Source organism: Dipodomys spectabilis, unplaced genomic scaffold (assembly GCF_019054845.1).
Source record: "Dipodomys spectabilis isolate Male_0828 unplaced genomic scaffold, ASM1905484v1 ptg000094l, whole genome shotgun sequence".
Classification (NCBI taxonomy): domain Eukaryota; kingdom Metazoa; phylum Chordata; class Mammalia; order Rodentia; family Heteromyidae; genus Dipodomys; species Dipodomys spectabilis.
This window is the reverse complement of record NW_024870771.1, coordinates 4,871,953-4,899,430: the sequence shown is the minus strand read 5'-3', so window position 1 is coordinate 4,899,430 and position 27,478 is coordinate 4,871,953. Positions and strand designations below refer to the sequence as shown.

The window sequence follows — 27,478 nt, the reverse complement described above, 5'->3', positions numbered from 1 at the left end:
GCTTCGGGACTAGCACAAAATAAGTAAGACTTCATAAAACCCCATCTGCAATTCACCATGTTGGGCTAGGAGTGTGCTCGGTAGAAAGGGCAGAATGCTCCAGTGCGCAAACACAACAAAGAAACACAATGTAAGATCAGAGTTAAAATCACAGGCTCCTAACGGGTTCATAAATGTGTCTGCACGTGCTTCAGAAGCCCTTCCGCGCTGTGCAGAGGGCACGCGCGTCGGCGCACGGGTCGGTGCTGTCCGGCGGTCTCCTCGGGCGGCGGAGTGGGACTCGCCCTCGCGCAGGGCACCGGAAGCCGGGCGTGAGCGTCCGTCCCCGGCCCAACGCATCCCCCGCGGGCCCGGCGAGCTGTCGCCGTCTGCCGCCTCCGCCGGTCGCCGCGGCCCGCTCCAGCCAGCTATCCAAGGCCGCCACCGGGCGTCGAGGCCGCTGGCGGGCCCATGTCCCGCGGCCGGCGTGGGACGGCCGGAAGGCTGAGCTCAGCCGAGCCGCGGAAGACGGACTACCGCTCCCGGCGTGCACTGCGTCGCCCGAGCCGAGGAGCCCGGCGGGCCCTCGGGCCGGCCGGACCGCCGCGCAGCAACACCGCCGCACGGCCAGGAACCCGTCGCAGCGACTCTGCGTCCGCAGCTCACGAACCTTCCCCTCTTCAGCGTCCTCTTTATCCCAACCGCCTAGAACTCAGCCCTACAAATGCAAAACATCCTCCTAAATTCGATCTCGTCGAGCCGGTGCCAGCCAATACAGTGCGCGGGCGGTGGTCACGTGACGGCGGTGGGGCGGCGTTCCCACGCCCGCGAGCTCTATGGTGCTCCGCGGCTCGCTAGAGGGCGTGTGGTCCGCTGGAGGACTCCCTACATTCCGCCTCCATTACCTCACTGCCTCCGGTGGCTGCTGGGATACCGGAGGACTCGAACCCCGGGTCGACTCAGTCCTCCAGCCGCCCGGGGAATACCTCCAGTTCTTCCTGGACGCCGCCGTCGCCGCCGCCCCGCTGCTTCCTCCGCCTCCCGCCCGCCGGTCTCCGTCGCTCCGCCCGGCCCGCGCCTCGCGTCCGGCCCGCTTCTCCTAGAAGCCCCCACCCAGGCGTATGGCTCCATGAAGCAAGAAGAGGAGGAGACAGAGCGCGAGAGGTCTCGTCCGCCCCGGCCGCGTCTGGGCCAGAAGAAAAGGTGGGAAACTCGGGTTGCGCCGCACTCTCCTTGCCCTCGCTGCCCGGCCCGGCCCGGCCTCCCCCGGCCGCCGTCGCCCGCTCCCCGGGCCTGCTACAGCCGGAGCGGGCGTGGGGGCCGAGAGCGGGTCCCTGGGACACCGAGTGGGGTCCCCAGGGTGCGGAGTGGGGTGCCGAGCCGGAGTCCCCGGGGTGCCGAGCCGGGGTCCCCGGAGCGCCGGAGCGGGGTCCCCGGGGCGCCGAACGGGGTCCCGGGCGGCGTGGGGGAGGGGCTCCGGGCCGCCGCGCCCCGAGCCCGGCCGGGCCTCGGGCCGTGCGTCCCCGCGGAGGGCAGGGCCGGGGTCGGGAGGCCGGGCCGGGGTGGGGGCGAGCGGGCGGCCGCTTCTGCCTCGGGCCGCGCGGCGAGGCTCCAGCGCAGCCGGGCTCCTGCGCTCCCTCCGGGAAACAGTCTGGGTCCGGGTAAAGTTTGGTGGTCTCCGGCGCCGCCTGGCGGCCCCCGCCCGCCGTCCCCCCCGCGGTCCCGCCGCCCGCCCTCCCCTCCCCCGCCGGCGTCTGGGTTCCACCCCCGCGGCTCGCCTCCCGCAGCCGTACCCGTCGCCCTGGGGGTCTGTCCAACTCCCCTGGTGCCCGTCCTCCGCTCTCCACGGCCTCTCTCCCGCCCTCCCCTCTCCTCCTCCCAGTTCTGCCCCTGCCCGCTCCTCTCCCGCTCTCTCTGTTTTTCCTTGCTTGACTCTTCACTCCCGCGCTCTCTTCTCTTCCTCCCCGCAGCCTCTCCGTACCCATCCGTAGCCCTGTGTGTCACATCCCTTCCTCTTAGGTCTCCTCCGGGGGCTTTTGTCCTTCGTTGCGTGACCTCCATTCGCTGTCCTGATGTGACTCCTCTGCCATGCTCCCTCACCCCTGTCCCTCCGGGCCTCTCCTCTTTCACTGCCCGCTCCCCGGAAAGAGTGGGTGGGGCCTGCGCTCCCCTGTTTACATCTGTGGGACTCGCTCCCAGTCTAGTACCAGGGAGTGGAGAGAGTTGGTAAAGAGATTTATGCCAGACTTTGAAGAAGGGTGGGTGCCTATTTTACTGTCCTCCTAGCTTAACAAGATGGCTTGTCAGGGCTCTGGCACGGTGTCCACTAGTTCTTAATGGTATATGGCTATATTTGAAGATGATTTAGAAATATGTTTGTATTCCGAAACCAGCAGAGAGCCACAAAATGATATGTATACTGACCTGAGAGCCGTTTTGACCTAGATTGTTGGTGCAGGAAGTTTTAATATGTGTCTTGTGTTCAAGTTCAATATAATCTTTGATCTTCCATGTCTTCCCTTAGTGAAGTCGCTGTGGGTGAGGTGATGCAGGACACCAGCCTGCTGTTCTGCCTCATATTTAACCTTTCACGAAAGGAGATTCTGCTCTCTAGCTGTTTTCCTTCTCAAAAAAAAAAAAAATGATCTCTTGAGTTGTAACTTTTCAAATACCGGATCTGACCATACTTCCTGGATTTTGTTTGTTCATTGCACCTGCATTTACATCTTAGGTACAAGAAGAAGGAATGGAATTGGAAGGAAGAAAATCCATTCCAGAGGCAAAATAGATCCCCTCCTCTGTTGTAGCTGTTCTCTCACAATACAAATTTTCTGCTTTCAGTGAGTATTATCTTGGACATATATAGAATGGAATGTCATTGGTTCTTTTTGGTTCTAGGCTTCTGTAGGTGTACTTCCTTTGATTTTGTGTTTTACTTCCAAAGAGGCAGGAGATTTCCCACAATAGTACTTACCTGACAGTCTGAAAGCCCTTGGGAGTACGATCCCCAGCATTGCAAGAAAGCAAGAAACATTCTTGTGTACTACTTGAGGCGAAGTCCTGATGAAGTTCTTTTGCTTGCTCATTTTAAAATAATTTAAATATGCCAAGACAAATTTGTTTAGTTTGTTGGTAGTGGGGCTTGAACTACGGGCCTGGGCGCTGTCCCTCAGCTCTTCAGCTCAAGGTGAGCACTCTACCGCTTGAGCACAACATCACTTCCAGCTTTCTGGTGATTAATTGGAGAGAAGAGTCTCACAGACTTGCCTGCCCAGGCTGGCATTAAATTGCCATTCTCAGATCTTAGCCTCCTGAGTAGTTAGGATTACCAGCCTTAGCCACTAGAGCCCAACCCAAGACAAATTTATATTCCATTAACTCGTTAAGAGTTGCCAGGCATGAGTGATTGAATGTCTGTAATCCCAGCACAAGAAGATCTTGAGTTAGCTAGGGCTAGCTTGGGCTGGTATTTGTTTTGGGGGTTTTTTGGGGGGGTCTTTTTTGGTCAGTCATGGGGCTTGAACTCAGGGCCTGAGCACCGGTGGTCCCTGAGCTTCTTTACTCACTCTTACCTAGCATTCTGCCCTGTTAAGCCACAGAGCCACTTTAGGTTTTCTGGTGGTTAATTGGCTTGGCTTTGAACCATGATCTTCAGATCTTAGCCTCCAGAGTAGCTACGGTTATAGGCGTGAGCCACCAGAGCTAGGCCCTGGGCTGGTCTTAATAAAGTAAATGAAAACAAAACCATTAGCATGACCTCAGTGGTAAAGTCAAGCGTTGTGTTTCCTCTATGATTCTAGCCTATACGATGTGGCTTCCCACCCTATCCACTTTATTTCCCCCCCCCCCCCCCCTCAACGCTAGCTTTCTACCACCTTGAATCACAGCTCCATACCCCAACTCTGGGTAGTTAATTGTAGATCAGTCCTGGAGTTTCCTGCCGAGGCTGGATTTTAACCAGGATCCTCTGATCTCAGCCTCCTAGTAGCTAGGATTATAGGCTTGGGCCACCAGTGCCCAGCCCAAATTACTTTGTAAAGACAACAAAAGAGATTATTTTAAATTTTAACTCCAAGGTTAATACAGCAGTTTCAGATCATAGCTCTGCTTCTATCTTTTTCTGGTGGTTAATTGGAGATAAGAATCTCATGGACTTTCTTGAATGGGTGGGCTTTTAACTTCTGTCCTCAGATTTCCACCTCCAATGTAGCTAGGATTATAGGTGTGAGTCTCATTCACATGATTGTTGTTGTTTTGTTGTTTGTGTGTGCTGGGGCTTGACCTCAGGGCCTAGATACTGTTCCTGAGCCTCTTGTGCTCAAGGCTAGCCTTCTACCACTAGAGACCCAGTGCTACTTCTGGCTTTTTCTGAGTAGTTAATTGAAGTCTCAAAGACTTCCTGCCTGGGCTGGCTTTGAACCACGATCCTCAGATCTTAGCCTAACTTATATGTTTTAATCTTCACATATTTTGGAAATATTTAGCCCTAAGTCTGCTATGGCAATATTTTTTAAAATCCTATCACAGATTTGAAAATAGCTATAGTTCTACATGTAAATTTTGTTTATGACGTTGTAAGGGAAAAAAGAATGGCAACATTCTACTCTGTTCCTTGGTTGCTTATTTGTTTATTCTAGTACTAGGGCCTAAACTCTGGGCTTGGACACTATCCATTAGCTTTTTAAAAAGAAGCCCGAGGCTGGCACTCTACTGCTGGAGTGACAGCTCTACTTCCAGTCTTTTTTTTCCCCCTGAGTAGTTGGAGATAAAAGTCTTACAGACTTTCCTGTCTAGCTAGCTTTGAACAGGATGCTTATATGTTGGCCTCTTGAGTAGCTAGGTTTACAGTTGTGGATCACTGGAGCCCGGCCCTTCTGGGTTTTTTAATAATAGTATTTTGGGAGTGTTGCTTAATGGTAGAGCACTTGCCTGGAATGCTTAAGGCCCCTATGTTATGTTTTGTCCCCAGCACTTTTACCTGTGAGTTTTTCAGAGTGCTTTCCATCTTGTTAGAGCCTACCAACCCTTTGAAGGAGACAAGGGACAAAAGTTTCCATTTTACAAATGAAAGAACCAAGGCCAAGAGAGCTCTGCCACCTTGCTAGAAGTTACACTGAAAAAGAAGAGCGACTAAAACCAAAACTTTCAACCCCTCCATTCCATTGTTAAACCTCATATGGAAATGTAGTTTTCAGAGTGGATGTGTTTTTTGTTTTTTGTTTTTATTGTGAAAATACCGTACAGAGGGGTTACAATTACATGAGCAAGGTAATGAGTACATTTCTTATCAAGCATTGTTGCCTCCTCCTTTGTTTCCCCTTTCCATCCCTTCCCATCTCCCACCCCTCCGTGGTTTTTTTTAATATACATAAATTATAAAGGTAGTTTAGGTAGATCTGTATTTTGCAGGGGAAATATTCATACATCAAATTGTGTATGTGTGTGTGTTGTGCTTGACAGTTTCAAAGCTATAGAAATAATTACATTTGGGATGGTTACAGAATGTGGGCTCTTCATGTGACTGTCCTGGAATAGTTCCATAAATAGGCCAGAATTATAGCTCAGGTGCCACTTCAGTGCCCATAATGTAATTATTAAATTCAATTTCAGCTCAGCTCTCCGTGCCACAAAGGAAACAACAGACTGCTTGTCTAAGGAGGGCTTGATTTGAACAGTTAACTGAAGTATATAGCAAAAATGTGGAAACCACTTGCTTCTTTGCCTCTTTCCCACCTCCCAAATTCTTTTTGGTTGTTTTTTTTTTTTTTGTCGGTCTTGGAGCTTGAACTCTGGGCCTGGGTGCTGTCCCTCAGCTCTTCAGCTCAAGGCGAGCGCTCTACCACTTGAGCTACAGCGCCACTTCCAGTTTTCTGGTGGTTTATTGGAGATAGGAGTCTCACGATCTCTCCTGCCCAGGCTGGCTTTGAACCGCGATCCTCAGATCTCAGCCTTCTGAGTAGCTAGGATTACAGGCGTGAGCCACCAGCGCCTGGCTCTTTTTGGTTTTTTTTGGTGCTGGTCCTGGGGCTTGCACTCAGAGCCTGAGTGCTGTCCTTGGTCTTTTTTTTTTGGGGGGGGGGGGGGCTCCAGTCGAGGGCCTGAACTCTGGGCCTGGGCGCTGTCCCTGAGCTCTTCAGCTCAAAGCTAGTGCTCTACCACTTAAGCCACAGCGCCACTTCAGCTTTTTTTTTCCCGCTTATGTGGTGATGAGGAATTGAGCCCAGGGTCTCATGCATGCAAGGCAAGCGCTCTACCACTGAGCTACCTTCCCAGCCCCTGTCCTTGTTCTTTTGTGCTCAAGTCTAGTGCTCTAGTGCTTTGTTGTTGGTGGTGGTTGTGGGGCTTGAACTCTGGGCCTGGGTGCTGTCCCTCAGCTCTTCAGCTCAAGGTGAGCTACTCTACCACTTGAGCTACAGTGCTGGTGGCTCAAATGGTAGAGCGCTGGCCTTGAGCACACTGAGGCTCGGACAGAGCCCAGGCCCTGAGTTCAAGCCCCAGAACTGCCCCCCCCCCCCAAAAAAAAGGGGGGGCTGGGAATATGGCTTAGTGGTATAGTGTGCCTAGCATAAAACCCTGGGTTCAATTTCTCAGTACCACATAAATCGAAAATAATAATAATCTTTAAGACTACAAAGTAGCTGTTAATAACATTGTAGTATAAGATTGCATATTTCTCTTGGAATTGGAAGAAGACAGAGCTATGCTCTTTTTTTTCTTTTTTTTGTTGGTTATTGGGCTTGAACTCTGGGCCTAGGCGCTGTCCCTCAGCTCTTCAGCTCAAGGGTAGAGCTCTACTATTTGAGCCACAGCGCCACTTCTGGCTTTTTCTGTTTATGTGGTGGTAGTGCTGAGGAATTAAACCCAGGGCCTCATGCATAGAGGCAAGCACCATTAAGCTACCTTCCCAACCCTAGAGCTATGTTGTTTGTTTTTTTTTGTAGGTCATGGGGCTTGAACTCTGGTGGGCACTGTCTCTTAGCTCTTCAGCTCAAGGCAAGTGTTCTACTCCTTGAGCCACAGCACCACTTCCAATTTTCTGGTGTTTTATTGGAGATCAGAGTCTCACAGACTTTCCTGCCCTGGCTGGCTTTGAACCACGATCCTCAAATCTAAGCCTCCTGAGTAGCTAGGATTATAGGCTTGAGCCACCAATGCCTGGCTAGAGCTATGTTCTTTTTATAACCAATGCTGTTTCTATAGGTAGAGATAAAGATTATATTAGTACTAGTAGACACTTAATAGTTATGTGCCAAAGGACCTTTTGGTGTCTTATCCATTGAATGGTTATAAATAACACTTTATGGTAGCACGTCTGCAGAAATGTTAACAACTTGCCTGGGTTTGTACTCAGCCTTTAACATTGGTATTTGAACAGAGTCTACAGTTACACTCTCACCCCAAATTCTAAGCTTGCCCTCTGTTGTTTTCTTTTTTTTAAAAGACTTAGTAGCCTTGGAAGGTAGCAAGGAGGAATGCCCTCTGTAGTCCTTGGGTTCTGACATAACTCCACAGTCAGCTCACAGTGGAACCAAGGAGCTACATAAATTGGGCTATACATAGCTCTTTATGTTTTGAATGAGGCAAACTTAAGCCAGTTCACACCTATAATCCTAGCTACTGAGGAGGTTGAGATATGGGGATCATGATTTGAAGCCAGCCAGTGCAATCTCCAATATAAGTACCAAAAAAGCTTAGATAGTTCCCAGACTCCGATTTCAAGCCCCAGAACCAGTACCAAAAGAAAAAATAACAAAAAACAGGCAAACTTTAAAAATATTAGGAAGTTTGTAGATAAGTTAGCAATTTTGTTGGGTATAGCACATTAGGTTTTGTGAGAATCACAAAAAAAAAAAAAAGCACAGATGCAACCTGTCAGACTTGGGGTGATGCTGAGTTCACTGCAGCCTAGAATTCATTCATATTTTTTCTCTTTCTCTCTTTCTCTCTCTCTCTGTATCTCTATCTCTTATCTATCTCTATCTTTTTGCCAGTCCTGGGACTTGAACTTAGGCACTATCTCTGAGCTTCTTTTGCCCAAGACTAGCAGTCTACCACTTGAGCCAAAGTGCCACTTCCAGCTTTTTCTGTTTATGTGATACTGAGGAACTGAACCCAGGGCTTCATGGTATTCTACCACTAAGCCACATTCCCAGCCCCAGCCTGGAATGTCTAAGTACATTGTAACCTTCTGTGCACCTTGCAAAGTATTGTTCAAAGGAGCCGTTGGAGAGTTCACCAAGTGGTCTTTGTCTTGGGTCCTGATGAACTTTAGGATGAACTGAATCTTATATATCTAATAGAGTATGCCATATTTAGATGGGGAAACTGAGGAGCAGTGACTAAATATTGAGGACAGATATAGCTTTATTTAATACTTAACAAGGTTAAAATACTTAACAAGAGCCGGGCGCTGGTGGCTCACGCCTGTAATCCTAGCTACTCAGGAGGCTGAGATCTGAGGATCGCGGTTCAAAGCCAGCCCGGGCAGGAGAGACTGTGAGACTCTTATCTCCAATAAACCACCAGAAAACCGGAAGTGGCGCTGTAGCTCAAGTGGTAGAGCGCTCGCCTTGAGCTGAAGAGCTGAGGGACAGCGCTCAGGCCCAGAGTTCAAGCCCCACGGCCGACCAAAAAAAAAAAAAAAAATACTTAACAAGGTTAAAAGTGCTTAAGGTAAAACATTGGTTCCTACTGTTGCCCACAGCTTTTTGTTGAAGTAAGACTATTGTCTCCATCTGATGAATCTTACTACGTTCTCATTGATTGTTCCAAAGTGCTCCACCACATAGGAAGAAGAGACCACTCCTGATGACTCTGTCATCTTTAGGACTTACACTAAAGGCCTTGTGTTCCCATCCCCCCTCCCTCACCTCCCCCATCATGGGGCTTGAACTCTGGGCTCTTCAGCTCAAGGTGAGCGCTCTGCCACTTGAGCCACAGAGCCACTTCCAGTTTTCTGGTGGTTAATTGGAGATAAGAATCTACAGAATTTCCTGCTAGCTTTGAACCGAGATCCTTAGATCTCTCCTGAGTAGCTAGGATTACAGGCCTGAGCCACTGGAGTCTGGCTAGGGGCCTTGAGTTCTTGCTCCTGCTTTTCTGTTTGTGACTTGAGCTCTACATCTTATCCACTTCAGATTTCTTATCTGCTCAGGATGGCTCCAAACCTTGCTCCCAGGCTCCTGAGTAGGTAGGATTATGGTATGATAACCAGCACTTGATCACTGTAGTTTTTGTGAATTTTGGGGAAGGCTGAATATGAAGTTTTTGAGGAAATAGATAAGTAATAGAGGGGTTTGATGTTTTGTTAGTTTTGTAGAACTGAGTATGAAACTTGGGGCTGGTTTACGCTCAATCTTGAGCTACATCCTCAGCTCAAGAATCTGTTTTATTTTGTTTTTTGCCGGTCCTGGGCTTGAACTCAGGGCCCGACCACTGTTCCTAATGCTTCTTTTTGCTCAAGAATCTGTTTTTAGCAGATGGTTACTTTGATCCATTAAAATGCTTATTACGATAAAATGTCTTTTTAAGCTGTTCTCTCAGAATCTTCTAGCCATGCTACTAAAGCAGTGAGTGTGTTCTAATCATTATGGAAAATTCCAGAGAGCTGAGTCTGGAACTTAGAGATCAGATGACTACTTGGATGGAATAGGTTTAAATGACTACCAAACTGAAAGAGACAGTTTTGATAAAATTGTAGATAACAGTAGATGTTGTTGATGTACTGATGTTGATAACAGTTGATGACTTGAGGTGTTTAATAGTAGCACCCAGATGGGAATATGGTTTAGTGGTTAGAGTATTTCCCTAGCATGTATGAAGCCCTGCATTCAATTCCTCAGTACCACATATACAGAAAAAGCCAGAAGTGGCACTGTGGCTGAAGTTGCTCAAGAGCAAAAGATGCTCAAGGACAGTGCTGAGTTCAAGCCCCAGGACCAGCAAAAAAGAGGGAGATACACACATACACACACACACACACACACCCTAGTTCATTTCATATTGTTTACCTGTAGTTTAGACACACACACACACACACACACACCCTAGTTCATTTCATAGTTTACCTGTAGTTTAGACACACACACACACACACACACACACACACACACACACACACACACACACACACACACACACACACACACACACACACACACACACACACACACACACACACACACACACACACACACACACACACACACACACACACACACACACACACACACCCTAGTTCATTTCATATTGTTTACCTGTAGTTTAGTTGGTGGTTTTAAAGTTGCCTTCAAAATAATTCAATAAGAAGAGGGGAAATGGAGAGAGAATGAAAATAAACATACATGACAAAAAAAAGAGAATATACATGACACTGTGCAGAAGTGAAATCGATTAGCTATATATTAAACCTGTTAAAGTTAAGGATTGGACACTGGGAAAATGTTTGGGCCCAGAGAGCCACACGATTTTGGTTGGTGGACTTTGGAATGTGGCTTAGTTGTGGAGTATTTGCCTAGCATGCATGAAGCCCTGGGTTTCATTCTTCGTTACCACATGAACAAGAAGAAGCCAGAAGTGGTGCTGTGGCTCAATTGGTAAAGTGCTACTCTTGAACAAAAGAAGCTCAGGGACAGTACCCAGGCCCTGAGTTCAGTCCCCAGGACTGGCCCCCAAAAAAGATTTTGGTTGGTTCTATGTCAAATAATAACTTGGAAGGTCATGGAGGGACAGGGAGTTGGTTGTGATAATACCCTGCTGCAGATGGTTGTGTTGTGTGGGCAATCTTCTAGAGCTCATTGGCATTGGTATGCTTTGAAATCCCCTCTATTAGTGCTGGGGGTCATGACTCAAGTGATAGAGTGCCTGAGTAGCAAGGACAAAGCACCAATTTCAAACCCCGGTACCAAGGGGAAAACAAACAAAAACTCTGAAATCTCCTCTGTTCTGTTGGAGGGAGTTTAACCAGTCAGGTAGCTAGCTGAATATCACTGCTCAGAAACACCTGAGATTTTTCCAATGTCTTGTAACATTTAACTATTCCTTCAGGGATAGCTTGATGTAATGAGAATCATTAAAGGCTTTTTATAAAACTTAAATTTTTCATCCTTTCTCTTTGTTTCATTGAATTTTGGAACTCTAGAGGCAGAAACTTAAGGCCCTATTGGCCTTGTTGAAAAGCCACCTTTCTGTAGATAGTCCTACTGTTTCATCTGACATATGTCCTAGGCCCACAGCTGTAGTTATGTACAAGTAGAGTCGAAGGAGAACTCAAGCCAGTAAAATTCACTGTGGACTGAAATGACAGGGAGTGCTTAAAATTTTCTGTGTGATGACTGAAGTATTAGCTTTGGGCTTTAGGTTTTGATTTTTTTCCCCAAATTCTTTTTATTGACAATAATGTAAATAATGTTTAGCATACCCTAGAATGTAATTTGTTTTATTATCCTGCTCTTAGGAAAAGGACTGAGCCCAGTAGATTATTTTTGTTGTTGTTGTTCCAGTCATGGGCCTAAACTCTGGGCCTGGACACTGTCCCTCAGCTCTTCAGCTCAAGGCTAGCACTCTACCACTTGAGCCACAGTGCCACTCCCAGCTTTTTTTTTTTTTTTTTCTGCTTATGTGGTGCTGAGGAATCCGCTGTCCCTCAGCTCTTCAGCTCAAAGCTAGCACTCTACCACTTGAGCTACAACGCCACTTCCTGCTTTTTCTGCTTTATGTGGTGCTGAGGAATCGAACCCCTGACCTCTTGCATGCAAAGCAAGCACTCTACCACTGAGCCACCTTCCCAGCCCCAGTTTTGGCCTTTTTTTGGTGGTTAATTGGAGATAAGAGTCTCACAATTTTTCCTACTTAGGCTGGCTTTGAATCATGATCCTTAGAACTCAGTCTAAGTAGCTAGGATTATAAACCTGAGCCATGGGCACCCAGCAGGAAACTGTATTTTTAACCAAGGTGTGTGTGTGTGTGTGTGTGTGTGTGTGTGTGTGTGTGTGTGTGTGTGTGTGTGTGTGTGTGTGTGTGTGTGTGTGTGTGTGTTAATTGTGAAGATACTGTACAGAGGGGTTACAGTTACATGAGTAAGGTACATTTCCTATCAAGCATTGTTACCCCCTCCTGGAAAGTCCCCTTTCTAAGTTAGACTCATACAAGCTATTATTCTTTGGCTATTGGACTTTTATCTCTCAGAATTGTCTAAGGTGTAACATAATATTTACAGTCTATATGTGTGTGCACTGTGTGTATGTTGGTATTGAGGTTTGAAATTGGGGCCTTGCATTCTTGCTCAGCTTTTTCACTTAAAGCTAGCTTTACCACTTTAGCCTTTCAGTGGCTAGTTGGAGAAAAGGGTGTCTCAGACTTTCTTAACCTGGCTGGCTTCAAACTTCTATCCTCGGATCTCAGCCTCCAGAAGTAGATAGGATTTACAGGTATGAACCACCGGTGCCTAACAGGTTTTAAGTAGGTTTTTGAATGGATAAAAATGTATAGAGGTTGGAGTAAGTTCAGAGGAGGACCAAAGAAAAATAAGAGATGGGTTGGAAAAAGGTGGGTCGGAGTCTTCTTAAGAGAATCTACCCCTTACAAAATAATGTCTTTTAATCCTTCTATCCAGTGCTGAAACTACATATAGATGTAAGATAATGGTTAGAAAAATGATAAAAGAATATCATTAACAGAAAGATTGAAAGTTCCTCTAGAGTTCTGTCAAAATAGGTTGTTTCAGCCAGATGTCAGTGACTCGTGCCTATAATCCTAGCTACTCAGGAGTCTGAGATCTGAGGATGGAAATAATGAAGCTGAAGCTAGCCTGGTACAGAACCTCCAAGAGACTCTTATCTCTAGTTAACCAAATAGCTAAAAGTGAAGGTTTAGCTCAAGAGGTAAAGTGCCAGCCTGGGGGGAGGGAGGGAACTCAAAACAAAGCACAAAACAACACAAAAAGATAGTTAAAATGTGGAGGCTCTAAAATGGATGGAATTAGAACAAATCATGTTAAGTGAGGGGAAGCCAAGATCTGAGACAAATGGTACATGTTCTTCTTGATATGCGCAAGTTAGATTTAAAACACAGTGAGTAGATTTAAAACACAGTGAGACATGACAATTTACACAGGATTCTAGACACTTACAGTAAGACCAGAAGAGCACAGTCTTAGGAGAAGATCACCAAGTTATAATACCCAAGCACCTCTTCATATGTATATAAAATATACGTACTGAAACGAACTCCAAAGATATGGAAACCAAGAACTTTTTTCTTAAATTTTTTTTTTTCATTTTCTGATGACTAATCTTTTTTTTTTTTTGTCCGGTCGTGGGGCCTGAACTCTGGGCCTCGGCACTGTCCCTCAGCTCTTCAGCTCAAGGCTAGCACTCTACCACTTGAGCCACAGCGCCACTTTCGGCTTTTTTCTTTTTGCTTATGTGGTGCTGGGGAATCGAACCCAGGGCCTCATGCATGTAAGGCAAGTGCTCTACCACTGAGCCACCTTCCCAGCCCCAATGACTCTAATCTTTACCTTATATACAGTGTATATACATGCACATCTGAGGGAGGTGGGAGAGGGCACAGAATCAGTGGGAAACTGATGAAAAGGTGCAGCTGTGGAGCCCACTGGCTGCATTGGACATTGATTGAAATGAAACACACAACATGTGGATGGAGATGGGAGGGAGGGAATGGGTAAGAATGAGGGAACAGGTAAAAGGAAGGAAATATACTTATTACCTGACGAATATAAAGGTAACCCCACTGTATATTACCTCTAAAACAATAATAAAATAATAATTAGAAAAAATTTGGAAGCTCTAAAATAGTAGAGAAAGCGACCTGAGCTGGGCATGGTGGCACACATCTGTAATCCCAGTACTTGGGAAACTGAGGCAGGAGATTATAAATTTAAGGCCAGCCTTAAATGTAAGTTGTGAGACAAACAGAAGAGCCATCTAAGTCTGATATGTCAGTCAATCTTCTGTTGGATACTGAAATATCTCCAACAGCCAGCTTTGGCCCCACCCTTCCTCGCTAGAATGTCCTGGGGGAAGGGGGGCTGCTTGTTGCCTTCTGTCCATAGTGGCTATAAATGTTAAGGAATAAAAAATTAGTTCCCCTTTAGGAAGAGGTGAGGGCTTTCAGGTCTAGAACTTGAGGTTTCTTCTTATCCTGTCTCTCTGTCTCTTTTTTCTCTCCCTCCCTCCCTCCCTCCCTCCCTCCCTCCGTCCTTCCCTCCCTCCGCACTCCCCACCCCCATATTGGTCAGTTATGGGACTTGGACTCAGGGCCTGAGTGCTGACTGTGAGCTCTTTTTGCTCAAGGCTAATTTACTACCACTTTGGTTTTTGTTGTTGTTGTTTTTGCAAACTCTTTATTGTGATTAAGTGATTACATAATTTCACAAATTTTACAGTATTGTGGGATAGTTAAATTCACAAACACATTCTAACTTTCATGGGGCAAATTGTCTATTGTGGTCTATAAAGTTTGAGTTCTATGAGCTTTGACAATACAGTTATTTCTTCCACATTGGGTGATGTGTACATTCCTTTCTATTTGTATAGTGTCAGCTTTTCCACTCATTCCCTCCCTCCCATCGCTGCCATTGGAGTTGCTTAGTTTTAATCAATGTCCAGTGCAGCTGATGGGTCCCGCTGTTGTATGTTTTTCCCTGATTGCCTCTAGTTCTGTGTCCTACTAGTTTTCCTCTGGTGTGTGATCAGCAGCTTGAGGTTATTTAGTAGTGATTTGACCAGATGAGTGGAGGTCCTTTATTTCTCAAGTCTTGTTAACTTTGTCATATCACCGTACATTTTGGATTTAACATCCACTTATCAGGGAGACCGTGTGCCATTTGTCTCTTTGCTCTTGGCTTACCTCACTCAAGATGATTTCTTCTAGTTCCATCCATTTCCCTGCAAATGCATCTATTTTGTCCTTTCTAATGGCTGCATAATATTCCATTGTGTATAGATAACACAATTTTGAATCCATTCATCTGTACTGGGGTGCACTACCACTTTGAACCACAGCTCCACTTCAGTTTTCTGGTGGTTAATGGGAGATAAGAGTCTCACAGACTTTTCCTGCCTGGGCTGGCTTCAAACTGATTAGCTCTCAGCCTCCTGAGTAGCTAGGATTACAAGTGTGAGCCCCCAGTGACCAGCTTATAGCCCTTCTTAACCTTTTTGACGATTAACAGTGTAACTTGGAGGTTCAGACAGAAAAACTCTTTGTCTTTGATTTTTGTTCTCTACTTTTAACCATTCAAAAATCAATGCTTAATTGTTTTTTGGTTTTGGTTTTGGTTAGGGTTCTGCAGCATTCTAGACCACGAGCACCAAATCAGGATGGGAAAAAGACGTTGCGTTCCTCCACTTGAGCCCAAGTTGGCAGCTGGCTGTTGTGGTGTCAAGAAGCCAAAGCTATCTGGAAGTGGAACACACGGTCACGGGAACCAGTCCACAACTGTCCCTGGCTCTAGTTCAGGACCTCTTCAAAACCACCAGCATGTGGACAGCAGCAGTGGACGGGAGAATGTGTCGGACTTGACCTTGGCACCTGGAAACTCTCCCATCACACGGATGAATCCCGCATCGGGAGCGCTGAGCCCTCTCCCCCGGCCTAATGGACCTGCCAACACCACCAAGAACCTGGTGGTGACTGCAGAAATGTGCTGCTACTGCTTCGACGTTCTCTACTGTCACCTCTATGGCTTCCCACAGCCACGGCTTCCTAGATTCACCAATGACCCCTAGTGAGTAAATCAGTCACGGTGGAGATGGCGTCTTTTGGAGGCCATTCTTGACAGGATGTAATGGTTACCAAGAATATTTATTTGAGCAAAGGGCAAGAGAACAAGAATGATGAGAAGTGGTCAAAGAAGGACTTTCAATGGATTTAGTAAAGGAAGAGGATTAGGTTTGTTGCTAGTGCTCTAGAACAGCAAGAGTAGGTCACTTAACTTGCTATGAAGAGAAGTAACATTGTCATTCCAGACTATGCTTATACCATTGGGAACTTCAGTAGTGTCAAAGTCCAAGTGATGGGCTGGGAAGGTGGCTCAGCTCAGTGGTAGGTAGAAGTGACTCTGTGTGTGGCTCAGGTGGTACAGCGCTCGCCTTAAGCTGAAGAGCTGAGGGACAATGCCCAGGCCCGCAAAAAAAAAAAAAAAAGTGTGTCACAGAGACTTTCCTGCCTAGACTGGCTTTGAACTGTGATCCTCAGATTCCAGCCTCCTGAATAGTTAAGATTACAGGTTTGAGCCACCAGTGTCCAGCCTTTTAAGAGTTGTTGAATGGGCTTGGTACAGTACATTTGGCTGGAGTTGTTATTATATTATGGAAAGGAAATAATGGAGTAGGTGGTTGATCTGCTGTGAAACTTTGAAATGATCAAAGATTGTTCTTGAAGAGTAAATCTTGAGCTGGGAATAGGGTTAGTGGTAGAGTGCTTGCCTAACATGCATGAAGCCCTGGGTTCAATTCCTCAGTACCACATAAACAGAAAAGACTGGAAGTGGAGCTGTGTGTCAAGTAGTAGAGTGCTAGCCTTAAGCAAAAAGAAGCTCAAGGACAGTGCCCAGGCCCTTAATCCAAGCCCCAGGACTAACCAAAAAATACTTTTTTTAGGGCTGGGAATTTGGCTCTGGGTTCCATTCCTCAGCACCACATAAGCAGAAAAAGCCAGAAGTGGTGCTGTGGCTCAAGTGATAGAGTGCTAGCCTTGAGCTGAAGAGCTGAGGGACACACCTAGGCCCAGCGGTCAGGCCTTAGGACGACACAAAAACAAAAGTATGGGCTGGGAAGGTGGTTCAGTGATAGAGCACTTGCCTTGCATGCATGAGGCCCTGGGTTCGATTCCTCACATAAGCAAAAGAAAAAAGCCGCAAGTGGCGCTGTGGCTCAAGTGGTAGAGCACTAGCCGTGAGCTGAAGAGCTGAGGGACAGCGCCCAGGCCCAGAGTTCAGGCCCCACAACCGGACCCCCCCAAAAAAACAAACAAAAAACCAAGGAGAGAATAGAAGGGAAACTTGAGCCAGGTACAGTTTTATACTCCTGAAGCCCACGCTTGTGAGGGAGGAAGATTTGGAATTTGAGGCCAGCCTGGCCTATATAGAGAGACCCTAAATAAATTTTCAAAAAGGGAAAATTGAGAACTGGTCGAGGAAGAGAAAAATAGCTTATAAATGTGGTGTCCCTGAATTAACGCTGTCAGAATGGAGCTCAGGAAAGATTATAGTCTTTCTTCTGGTAACAGTTTCCTGTCCCCAGCCAGGGCTGAGCTCCATCCAGTTAAGGCCAGAGTTCTTTTTTTTTTCTCTCTCTCTCTTTTTTTTTTCTTTTTCTTCTTCTTCTTTTTTTTGGGGGGGGTCCAGTTGTGGGGCCTGAATTCTGGGCCTGGGGGCTGTCCTTCAGCTCAAGGCTAGCGCTCTACCACTTGAGCCACAGCGCCACTTCTGGCTTTTTTCTTTTTGCTTATGTGGTGCTGAGGAATTGAACCCAGGGCCTCATGCATATGAGGCAAACACTCTACCACTGAGCCAACTTCCCAGCCCCAAGCCCAGAGTTCTTCAGATAGTTGACAAACCAAAAAATTCTTCTGGGCAGTAACATAGAACACGAATGGTTAATCTGGGGCTGTAGGATGTTTTATGTTTTGCTTTGTTTAGTCCACTCTTTGTGACCTGGAAGACGGGGCGGGATAAGCGGCTCCGCGGCTGCATTGGGACCTTCTCAGCCATGAATCTTCACTCAGGACTCAGGGAATACACGCTAACCAGGTAAGGACTCAGACATTAAGAATTATGCATAAATTGGCTACAGTTGGAAACACTGGGCCTCATTTCTTCTAAGTGATAGGTTTTGAACAGTCCCTTTTTGGTAATCAGGAAATGGAAGGACTTTGATATGGTGGGACTCTCAGCAAGTTGATATTTACATTGGTGTTGATGGGTGGTGGATGCTCTCAGTGTGTGTCTGCATTCAGTATGTCATGTGTTGGCTCCCTTCTCTGGAGGAGCCTCACTTATAAAGTGTTCTGTCCCCTCTAGTGCACTTAAGGACAGCCGATTCCCCCCTCTGACCCGAGAGGAGCTGCCTAAGCTTTTCTGCTCTGTCTCCCTCCTCACTAACTTTGAGGATGCCGGTGATTACCTGGACTGGGAGGTGAGAACAGCCGCATTCGGAACTCTGCATTTGGGTTCGGTTAGTACATGGCAATGTGTCTCCTTCATTGGAAGAGGGTCTAAGGTGCAAGCTGAGTTTGGATTCGGTGTGGGCAATGTAGATGACAGGAAAGAGGCTACGCTACTCTTTGAGGAGTAGGAAGAAATATAAGTGTAAAGACTTTTTTGCCCCCATTTCTTCCCAGTTATTCTGTTCTGCATTCTTATTCTCTAGTAAGAAAAAAAGGGATAACAGAAAACACTGCAGATCTCTATTGACAACTCCTTAGGAATCACATGTTGACCTTTCTCTAAAACTGGGTTTTTTAAAATTTTAAGTAGTTGTACAAAGGAATTTCAATTCCACAAGTCATTATGAGTATAGTACATCTTGATCAATGTCATCTTTTTTTTTTTTTTTTGCTTCTATACCTTAAGAGAGAGCGAGAGTCATGAAAAACAAGACTTTCTCCTTTACCCAGTTCTGGGTTGAGCAGGTCAGAGGACAGTATCATATATTAAAATAAGTAAATGCCATTTATTTGGTTGCTTTTTGTTTTTGTTTTGTTTTAGGTAGGGGTTCATGGGATTCGAATTGAATTCATCAATGAAAAAGGTGTCAAACGCACAGCCACATACTTACCTGAGGTTGCTAAGGAACAAGGTGAGTTGGACAAATAGGTATTTAGGGAAGAATTGTACCACTTTACAGTACCAGTTAAAGGACAAGAGAATGAAGCATGTCATCAGTTAGCCCTACTGCCACTAAGAATGAATGCCTCTGATCCCTGTCAAATTTCTGTAGGACAAAGGCAAACTCCCTAAAAGACCTAGGAGCTGGGAAAAGAAAAGGAGAAATACTTTCCTTAGTTGCTTGTTTAAAACACTTCCTTTCAATAATAGTTTTACTTCTACTACTTGGCTCTCTGAGCTAGAGTGGTTAATTGTAGCAAAATTCATTAACGAGTCTGACCACGTTATAGCATTTATTATAACAATATTATGGTTTGGCAAAGGGCAAAACATACTCCTGCTGTTTTTATTGAACTTGGTAGTTATTTAATGGATTTGTATAATTGAGACATTGTGGGTTGGGTAGGCTTTCTCTTCAAAACAATATCTAGAAGAATACCTTTAAATGTTGTTTGTGCTTTCTGTGATATGTAACCCCATTTTCTTTCTTTCTTGGAATTAGTTTGTTTTTGAAAATAATATGTGAGACACAGTATTTGTTGGGTGTGAACGTGGAATAGAGAAAAATATCCAGTTAAGTATATTAATGACCTAATTATATAGAAAGAGATTGTCTTGTTGGTTTCCAATGTCATTGTGTTTAAACATTCTCAAAAGCGGTATGAATGAATCATTAAAAGGAAGCCTTCTAGCCACCTCTGTGAGGGTGTAGATCTAACACTCTTTTTTTTTTGGGGGGGGGGGGGTCTGGTCGTGGGGCCTGAACTCTGGGCCTGGGTGCTGTCCCTCAGCTCTTCAGCTCAAGACTAGCACTCTACCACTTGAGCCACAGCATCACTTCCAGATTTTTTCTTTTTGCTTATGTGGTGCTGAGGAATCGAGCCCAGGGCCTCATTCATGCAAGGCAAGCACTCTACCACTGAGCCACCTTCCCAGCCCCCAGATCTAAACACTCTTATGTTCAAGGAGCACACCAAAACATGTTTCTCAGTGGTGAAATATGGATGATAACTTAGGCAAATAAAATACTTTTGCCATTTGAAAGTAAGAACTTTAAATATTTGGGACATCATGAGATTTTTTTCTTTCATTTTTCAATTTGAGGTACATGGTTTTATTATAATTTTGTGAGATTGCTGGGTGATAATGGCCCATACCTATAATCCTAGCTATTCAGGATTGCTGACATTTGAGGATAGAGGTCCAAGCTAGTTCAGGTAGACAAATCTATCAAATTTTTCTCTCCGATTAGCCACCAAAAGTCTGGAACAAGCCAGGCACCTGTAATCCTAGCTACTCAGGAGGCTGAGGATCTATATTCAAAGCTATCCTGGGCAGCAAAGTCTATGAGACTATCTCAATCGTGAAAAAGACAGAAGTGCAGCTGTGGCTCAAGTGGTAGAGCACCAGCCTTGAGCAAAAGAGCTCAAGGACAGAACCCATACACTGAGTTCAAGACCCAAGACCAGCACAAAAATAAACATACATACATACATAATCTGAGTCAAGTGCTAGTGGCTCCCACTTTAATCAGGTGGCTGAGATTTGAGGATCACATTTCAAAGCCAGCCCAGGTAGGAAAAGTCCATGAGTCTCATCTCCAGTTAACCACCAGAAAACTGGAATTGGTGCTGTGGCTCAAAACGGTAGAACACTAGCTTTGAGTAAAAAAGAAAAAAAAAAAAAGAGCTCAGGGACAGCATCTAGGCCCAGAGTTCAAAAGCCCTACAACCAACAAACACAACACACAGACAGACATACACAAAAAAATGAAATGGAACGCTTGGCTCCGTTGGTGAATACGAGCTATAAGTAAAAAAACCAGGCAAGAGTGCAAGGCCCTGGAGGTTGGAAGCACGGCACCACTAATGAGCAGAGTGTCCAGTATCAAGTTAGTCTTAGTCTCAGAACCAAAAAATAAAAGAATACAAGGCCCTGAGTTCAAGTCCCAGTATTGGTGCTTCCTGGCAAAATGTGTAAGGACTCAAGTTCCTTCCTAAAGGAACAGGTGGGGTTTTTGTTTGTTGTTTGGTCTTTGTTTTGTTTTTGTTTTTTTCCTACTCTTAAGTTCTCTAGCATAGAAATTAGGTCTTAGGGAAATTATCAAACTAAAGGAAGGACACTCAGTTTAAAAGCTGTAGAATTTAGGACTTAGGAAAATTACCAAACTGAAGGAAGGACACTCAGTTAAAAGCTGCAGAATTTAAATTCTCCTCTTTCCTACCTGGGTAGTGGATCATGCCTGCTGTCCTAGATACTGAGGCAGGCAGATTATTTAAGCCCAAGAGTTGAGGTTTAACCTGGGAAACATGATAAACCATCTTCACACAGAGTAGTCATGAGTACTAGCTGGCTAGGGTAAGTTGACCCTGTTTATTCCTTGATTATACTGGAGTGCAGTGGGTGTGGGGTCACTGCAGACTGATGCTTCTTAAATCCCACTCATCATCCTATGCGGGCCATATTCGAGCATATTCCTCTCTTGCTGACAGTGTAACTAACCTCTGTTCTCCTCAGACTGGGATCAGATCCAGACGATAGACTCCTTGCTCAGGAAAGGTGGTTTTAAGGCCCCAATCACCAGTGAATTCAGAAAGTCAATCAAACTCACCAGGTAAGCCACGGTCTCGTTCTTGTTATTCTCATGTAGTGGGATTGAATAGAGGATACTTTTGATGGGAAGAGGAAAAGGAAAAGTTTTTCTCTGCTAATGTTCCTAAGCCAAAGAAGTATAGTTGAGCCTTAAGCATTAAGGAAGCAGCATCAGCAGCGGTAAAGACAAAGATTCTTTAGCATGCTGTTTGTCTCCACAGCTATGCTGTCAGGGAGTGAGAGCAGGTAGGCCTACTGAAGGAGGTGAGGTCTTCTAGACAGACACATTTGGTTGAGAGGCTTAGGGGAAGGTTTAAGTCAGGAGGGAATGCTCTGAGTGTGGAGATTGAGTCAGTTGAGGTGCTTCTAATCACAGTACAGTCAAGTGTCAAGGGAATGCAAGAGATTCAGAGATACCTTTTACAAGAAGTTAAAAGGAAACACCTCCCACTTTGGGTGTAATACTGCAATGGGCAGACTGCGTCATTTCATAGAATGCAGTGGCTTGGGGTCTGAATCCCAACCTGGCTGCCTTCTGGCTGTGTGACCTGGGCCAGTTATTCCACCTCTCTGAACTGTTTCCTGTCTGTAAGATGTGAGTGGTAATTTCTTTGGGTTGTTGTTTTAGGATGTGGTAAGGTGATGCATAGAGAGTTTGCAGCCCATGGCTAAGCAGCACCAAAGGTGATCAGTAGGTGTCAGTGATCTTCCTGTCCCTGCCGACATTGGAAGCACTGGCTGAGAGGTTAGCGTCTTTGGGCCTCTTATTTGACTCCTTGTCTGCAAAATGCTGAGGTGTCATATACTTGCCTCACAGGTCTGTTTGGAAGATTACCCAGTGTTTTTTTAAATACTTTGGATGCCAAGAATTAAGGGGCTGGGGGTGTAGCTCAGTGCTAAGCATACACGAGGCCCTGAATTCCATCCCCAGCACCAAAATCTTAAAATTGAAAGAAAGAAAAAAACACTCTTCAAATACAAAGCATTATTACTATTATTATTACAATTTATTTGAACAGCCATTTCCCTGTCAAAATTCAGGAATAATCACCTTGCAGTGGAGGAGTGATTACAGTGGGAAAGAGATGGCTCTGGGTAAGGATTGTCACACCCAGCTCCTGTGGTCTGTAGTAGGCTCCATAGGTTTGTAACACCCCATGCTTCGCATCCTGACTCATAGCTCTTTCCAGAGCACAGCCAAAGTGCTATGACTTCTGTTCTGATGACCCTGTGATAATGGCATATTCATCTGGGGATGGAGACCTGTTCTATATAGCCCAAGGATCCTTTAACCTGCTGCAGCAGAATTTGACCCAGAATTAGGTGTCTGTGCCCCTTTTTAGTTATAATAACTTATTTGTTGCTGTTGGCCAAATTGAGGTTGCATTTTTGTCAAATTTTATCTCATTTTAAGCTGAAAGTAGATGTTCAGTTTACACTGGGTTTTGGTGCAGCCATCTTCCAATTTGCCACCCATTTAATTTGACCTTGAAATTCTTCATCCAGACCCAGTAGCAGATTGCTTATGAGCAGCCTGATAATAAGCATATGTAGTGTTTAAAGGTGGGATGTGCCGAAATACATTCTCAGGGGTGAATTGTGATTGTGCTTTTTCATCTTGTTCATTTGTAATAACAGCATTGTTTTCTTGTGCTGTCTTTCATTTTCTGTAAGTAAGATTGCTCTTGGTCTTCCATTTTATTCTTTCAATATATGAGATGAGCTTTTGGTTTTCTCTGCTGAGTGACTTCAAAATGAGATGCTTGGGGTTCCTAATACCCCTGCCTGTTTCCTTATACAGGTACCGAAGTGAGAAGGTGACAATCAGTTATGCAGAGTATATTGCTTCTCGACAGCACTGTTTCCAGAATGGCACTCTTCATGCCCCGCCCCTCTACAATCATTACTCCTGACACACGGCTGCATGACCAGTCCCACCCCCCTGTGGCCACCAGTGGCTATGACATCATTGGAGCAGATGCCTCCTCTTCTTGGTCCAGTTACTTCTATTACTGCACCATTTTATGATGCTAGCTTCCGTTGCCAAGTCTGCCTCCCACTGACTGAGGGGTGTGGGGTTACACTGAATGAAACAGAACTTTAGGGGCCCAAGCCTTATCTCAGCCTTTCCTCAATATGGGGTCCATTGGATTGGGGCTCCTCCATGACTAGTGAGAATTACTGTGGGTTCAGAAGACTCTTGTCTGGTGACTTGCCACACATGTGCTGGCTATACTCTGGAAGCTGGAATTGATGATCCGTGAAAGTTTACTCCACACCCAAGCCCCACAGCTTTCCCATCAAGTAGGTGTGTTCCCCTGGCAGTCTGGGCAACGGAGACCAACAAGAAACATTTTTAGGTTGTTTTAAATTCCTTTTTTTTAAACTTCCAGTTTATTGCATACCAAGAGTTGATCACAACCTCCATGCTTCATAAGTGGACGCCATGTTAGGGTCAAATGTGGGCACCGTGAGTCCTTCAAGGCTCCTGGACAGAGACCCACATGCAGATCGGAAGCCCTTTGGATGGCGTTGCAGATCCATTGCTCAATAAGCCGTGGAGGTGTCAATGCTCACTCCACTCAGCTGGATTTTCTGGCTTTGTTCCTTCATCAAGTCTCCTGGTATTGAACAGAGCTGTGTGGTGTAGCCTGCTGAGGAGTTGAATGGAGATGCCTCTAGAAGGTCTTGATGTCATCGCTGCAAGCAGGTGTGGAAAGAGAGACTTCTTCTCACCTCCTGGCTACCTCACCCTTCTTCTGGTAGTAGTGCCTGTGTAACTGGATCTGAGCTCTCAGAAGCATAGATGTGCAAATAGGCATTTGGGTTGTGTTGTCATAGGGGAGAATCCACTGTCTTCCAGCTGGTTTTCTCTTCAAGTAAACATCCTGCGGGACCTTTAAGCAAGGGAGTTTTCTTTTTCCAGTTTGCCTATAGAAGTGGAAAGACAGTTGCTATTCAGTCAGTCCTTTGGACACTAGAGCAAAGCTGTGTAATTAAAACAAGGTGAATCTTTGTGTTGCCTACCATGCTGGGAATTTTTACCCCATTGGGGCAAATTTCCAAATCACTTGTGGTTCTGAGTCATTTAAACTCCTGACATTTCCTTTTCTCGTTGCTGATTTCCAATAGCCAGCAGCAAGTTTTCCTCCCTTGCCTATTCTTCACTCATTCAGTGGCACAATTCATAGAACCAGGAGACTTGAGGTGTTCTGAAAGCACTGTCACAAAGGCACTGCAAAAGTGATCGATCCACAGAAGAGGTGGCCAGCGGGAAGGAAGGAGCCCGAGGATGGTGCACTGGCTTTCAGCACATGCTTAGAGAACTTTTGCGGAGGGCTGGGTTTCAACCCAGTGAACACATTTTATTTAATTTATTTTTTAGTTTATGTGGTGATAGTGTGGCTTTCCAAAATGAGCAAAACTTGTCAAAAGATCTTTGGAATTTCCTTCTGCCAGGAATGTAGCGGGAGAAAAGGGACACTTGTGCTATTCTAGGTATTGCTTCTAAGTTCCTGGGGAGGAGTGTGAGGGCCAGTTTGTATTACTAGTGAAGACCTGGGATGAATGGGGAGATGCAAATGGCATCAGAGTGCCCAGGCTGTGTCCCTTTCCTGCCAGGTTGGGTTCCTTTAGCCTGCCATGTACCCCTGGTAATGCCAGTGAAGGTGATGGGTGTCATGGTTTCCTGCCGCTGAAGGTGATACATGTATTAGAGATAGATGTTATGGCAGGTACACAGGTGCCATGATCGATGTCAGGGTGGTTAGCTCAGGAGTGAGTCACCCACCTCCAATTTGTACAACAGTATTGACACATAGGGCTACACTCATTACTGTTCATGTGTTCTATGTTAAAAGTTGTGTTTAATTTCTAAAGATTTAAAAAAAAAAAAGCAAAAAAAATTGGTGCTAAACTTAACCCCTGAGCACGCTCAGTGAGACTGGTCATGCAAGCATTTACAGTGCCATGCTCCTCAAGCCCATTTTTCTTGTAGAAATGTTGCCCTATTTGTCTTCCCCAATGTATAATATGTATTTTATTTTGTTGAGGGTAGGGTAGGATACCTGCCATTTAAAAAAATGAACAGAAAAAATTTAAACCCAAGAAATGGGGAAAAAAAATCAGTGCACAAGAATCGGGCTGGTGAAGGCCAGCCCCACACTGAAGTGGGCTCAGTGGTTTTGGAGTGAAGAAGCCTTACTCCCTGCACATTCCCTCACGCTCCCACACGAGTCCAGCCATGGAGAGGCTCTGGCTCCTCTTGCCTTGTCAAGGGGCCCAGGAGTCAGCCAAGGAAAACTCTTTGGCCCCATAAGGAATAGGCACTGTTAATGCCTGTCCTGACCCAAGGCCTGGTCAGGAAGAAGTCTGGAAGTGTTTGGTCATTGTCACCTCATAGAAACATGTGGCAGGTGGCTCTCAGGAAAACTACCGTGTGGCTCATCATGTGGCAGCTTTGCATAGGGAGGTAACAGCTCTGAACTGGAACTGAACTGCCTTCCTCAACACTTACCAAAACATTAATGAGGGTGGCCAGTCCATGCTGAATGAGTGGTGGGTAGAGAAAAGGGAATGTTTCCTGCCCAGTGTTTCCTTTGTCCTTGAGCCACTTGAGCTTAACAGTAGATAACCACTGTTGTCAAGGAACCAGCCCAACTTTGCTAGCTTGGTTCGGAGTTTGTTTCATCCCTAGCTGTGAGTGCCTTTTGGTCTGGAAAGTTGGCTTGTCTCATCATACCCACAGCTAGGACATTCTCTCTGTAATTATGAATTGTCCTTGTTTTACATGAACTAAAAGAGAATGTCTTTGATCACTAGAGTTTGTCAGTGTTGGATTGTTTCAACTGTGAGGTTCTTAAACTTTTTCGCTTCATAATATCAAAACAATTCATGTTAGAGACCCTTTCATGCGAAAGGTTTGTAGTTGAGACATTACATATATTTTACTGTTTATAATAAAAATAATTATACAAAACAAGTCCTGGGTGTTAATTTTAATATTTTGCACAAGATCTGTTTTCCATATGTTAACATCTACAGTTTCACTAACTTAATGTTTCCTATTGCGATTTCTGGAGCCTAGGGAGCTACATGTTTTTTGTTTCTTTCTGTTCTTATTTCCTTGAAGCAAGAGACTGTATGGCCTTCAGTGCAAAGACTTCAGACCAATTCTTTGTATTACATTTGGTTGCCTCTTGGCTATATAACTTCTGAGTGCAAATCATTGAACTCTTTAACAAAGTATTGTAGAGAATAAATCATAATGGGTAAAAATTGGTTGTCTGCCTCTTTTTTGTAACCAGGTGACTTGAATTATCTGACATAATGGTTAACAGCCGTCTTAGTTTTGAAGATAGCCAACCAGATGGTAAGTAGTGAGCCTGGGTGTTTTGTGTGATGTTCATAACACCCACTAACCTTGTGATTGTTTGGGGGAGGTTGGGTTTTTTGGTGGTTGGTAGCTTTGCCTTTGTTTTTAGAGTCAAGTTTACTGAGTTATCATTAATGAACACTAAAAATTGGATTTTTCCAGAATGGAAGTTCAATATTATATAATGAGGCTGTCAACCTTCTGTCTAAATTCTGCAAGACTTTTTTTTTTTTTTTAAATAGGGGAAAGGGTGCAGGTACCAGGGCTTGAACTCAAAGCCTAGGTGCTATCCCTTAGCTTTTCCTCTCAGGCTGAGACTCTACCAATTAAGCCACAGCTCTACTTCTAGCTTTTTGGTGATTAATTGGAGGTAAGAGTTTCATGGACTTTTCTGCCTGGGTTGGCTTTGAACCATGATCTCTGCCTTCTGAATAGCTAGGATTATAGTCGTGAGCCAGGTGTACCCAACAGGAATGATTTTTTTTCTTTTTTTGCCAGTTCTGGGGATTGAACTCAGGGCCTGGCAACTGTCCCTGAGCTTCTTTAGCTTAAGGCAAGTACTCTACCACTTGAGCCCCACAGCATTACTTCCGGCTTTTTCTGTGTATGTGGTACTGAGGAATTGAACTCAGGGCTTCATACATGCTAGACAAGGACTGTACCACACTCCCAGCCCCTCA

General features: G+C 45.4%; 1 protein-coding gene across 2 annotated transcripts; it reads left to right on the top strand.

Annotated features, from left to right (window-relative positions):
- Positions 1–540: 540 nt before the first annotated feature.
- Positions 541–26,303, top strand: Ammecr1l (AMMECR1 like). Of its 2 annotated transcripts, XM_042685141.1 has the most exons (8): positions 541–1,182; positions 2,711–2,819; positions 15,286–15,730; positions 17,645–17,755; positions 18,026–18,140; positions 18,713–18,803; positions 21,350–21,446; positions 23,226–26,303. In XM_042685141.1, the coding sequence occupies exons 3-8, from the start codon at positions 15,324–15,326 to the stop codon at positions 23,335–23,337; spliced, it is 933 nt and encodes a 310-aa protein (XP_042541075.1). In that variant the 5' UTR covers positions 541–1,182; positions 2,711–2,819; positions 15,286–15,323; the 3' UTR covers positions 23,338–26,303. The 2 variants fall into 2 exon arrangements, with proteins under 2 accessions (XP_042541075.1, XP_042541076.1); XM_042685142.1 differs by lacking the exon at positions 2,711–2,819.
- The last annotated feature ends 1,175 nt before the right edge of the window (positions 26,304–27,478 follow it).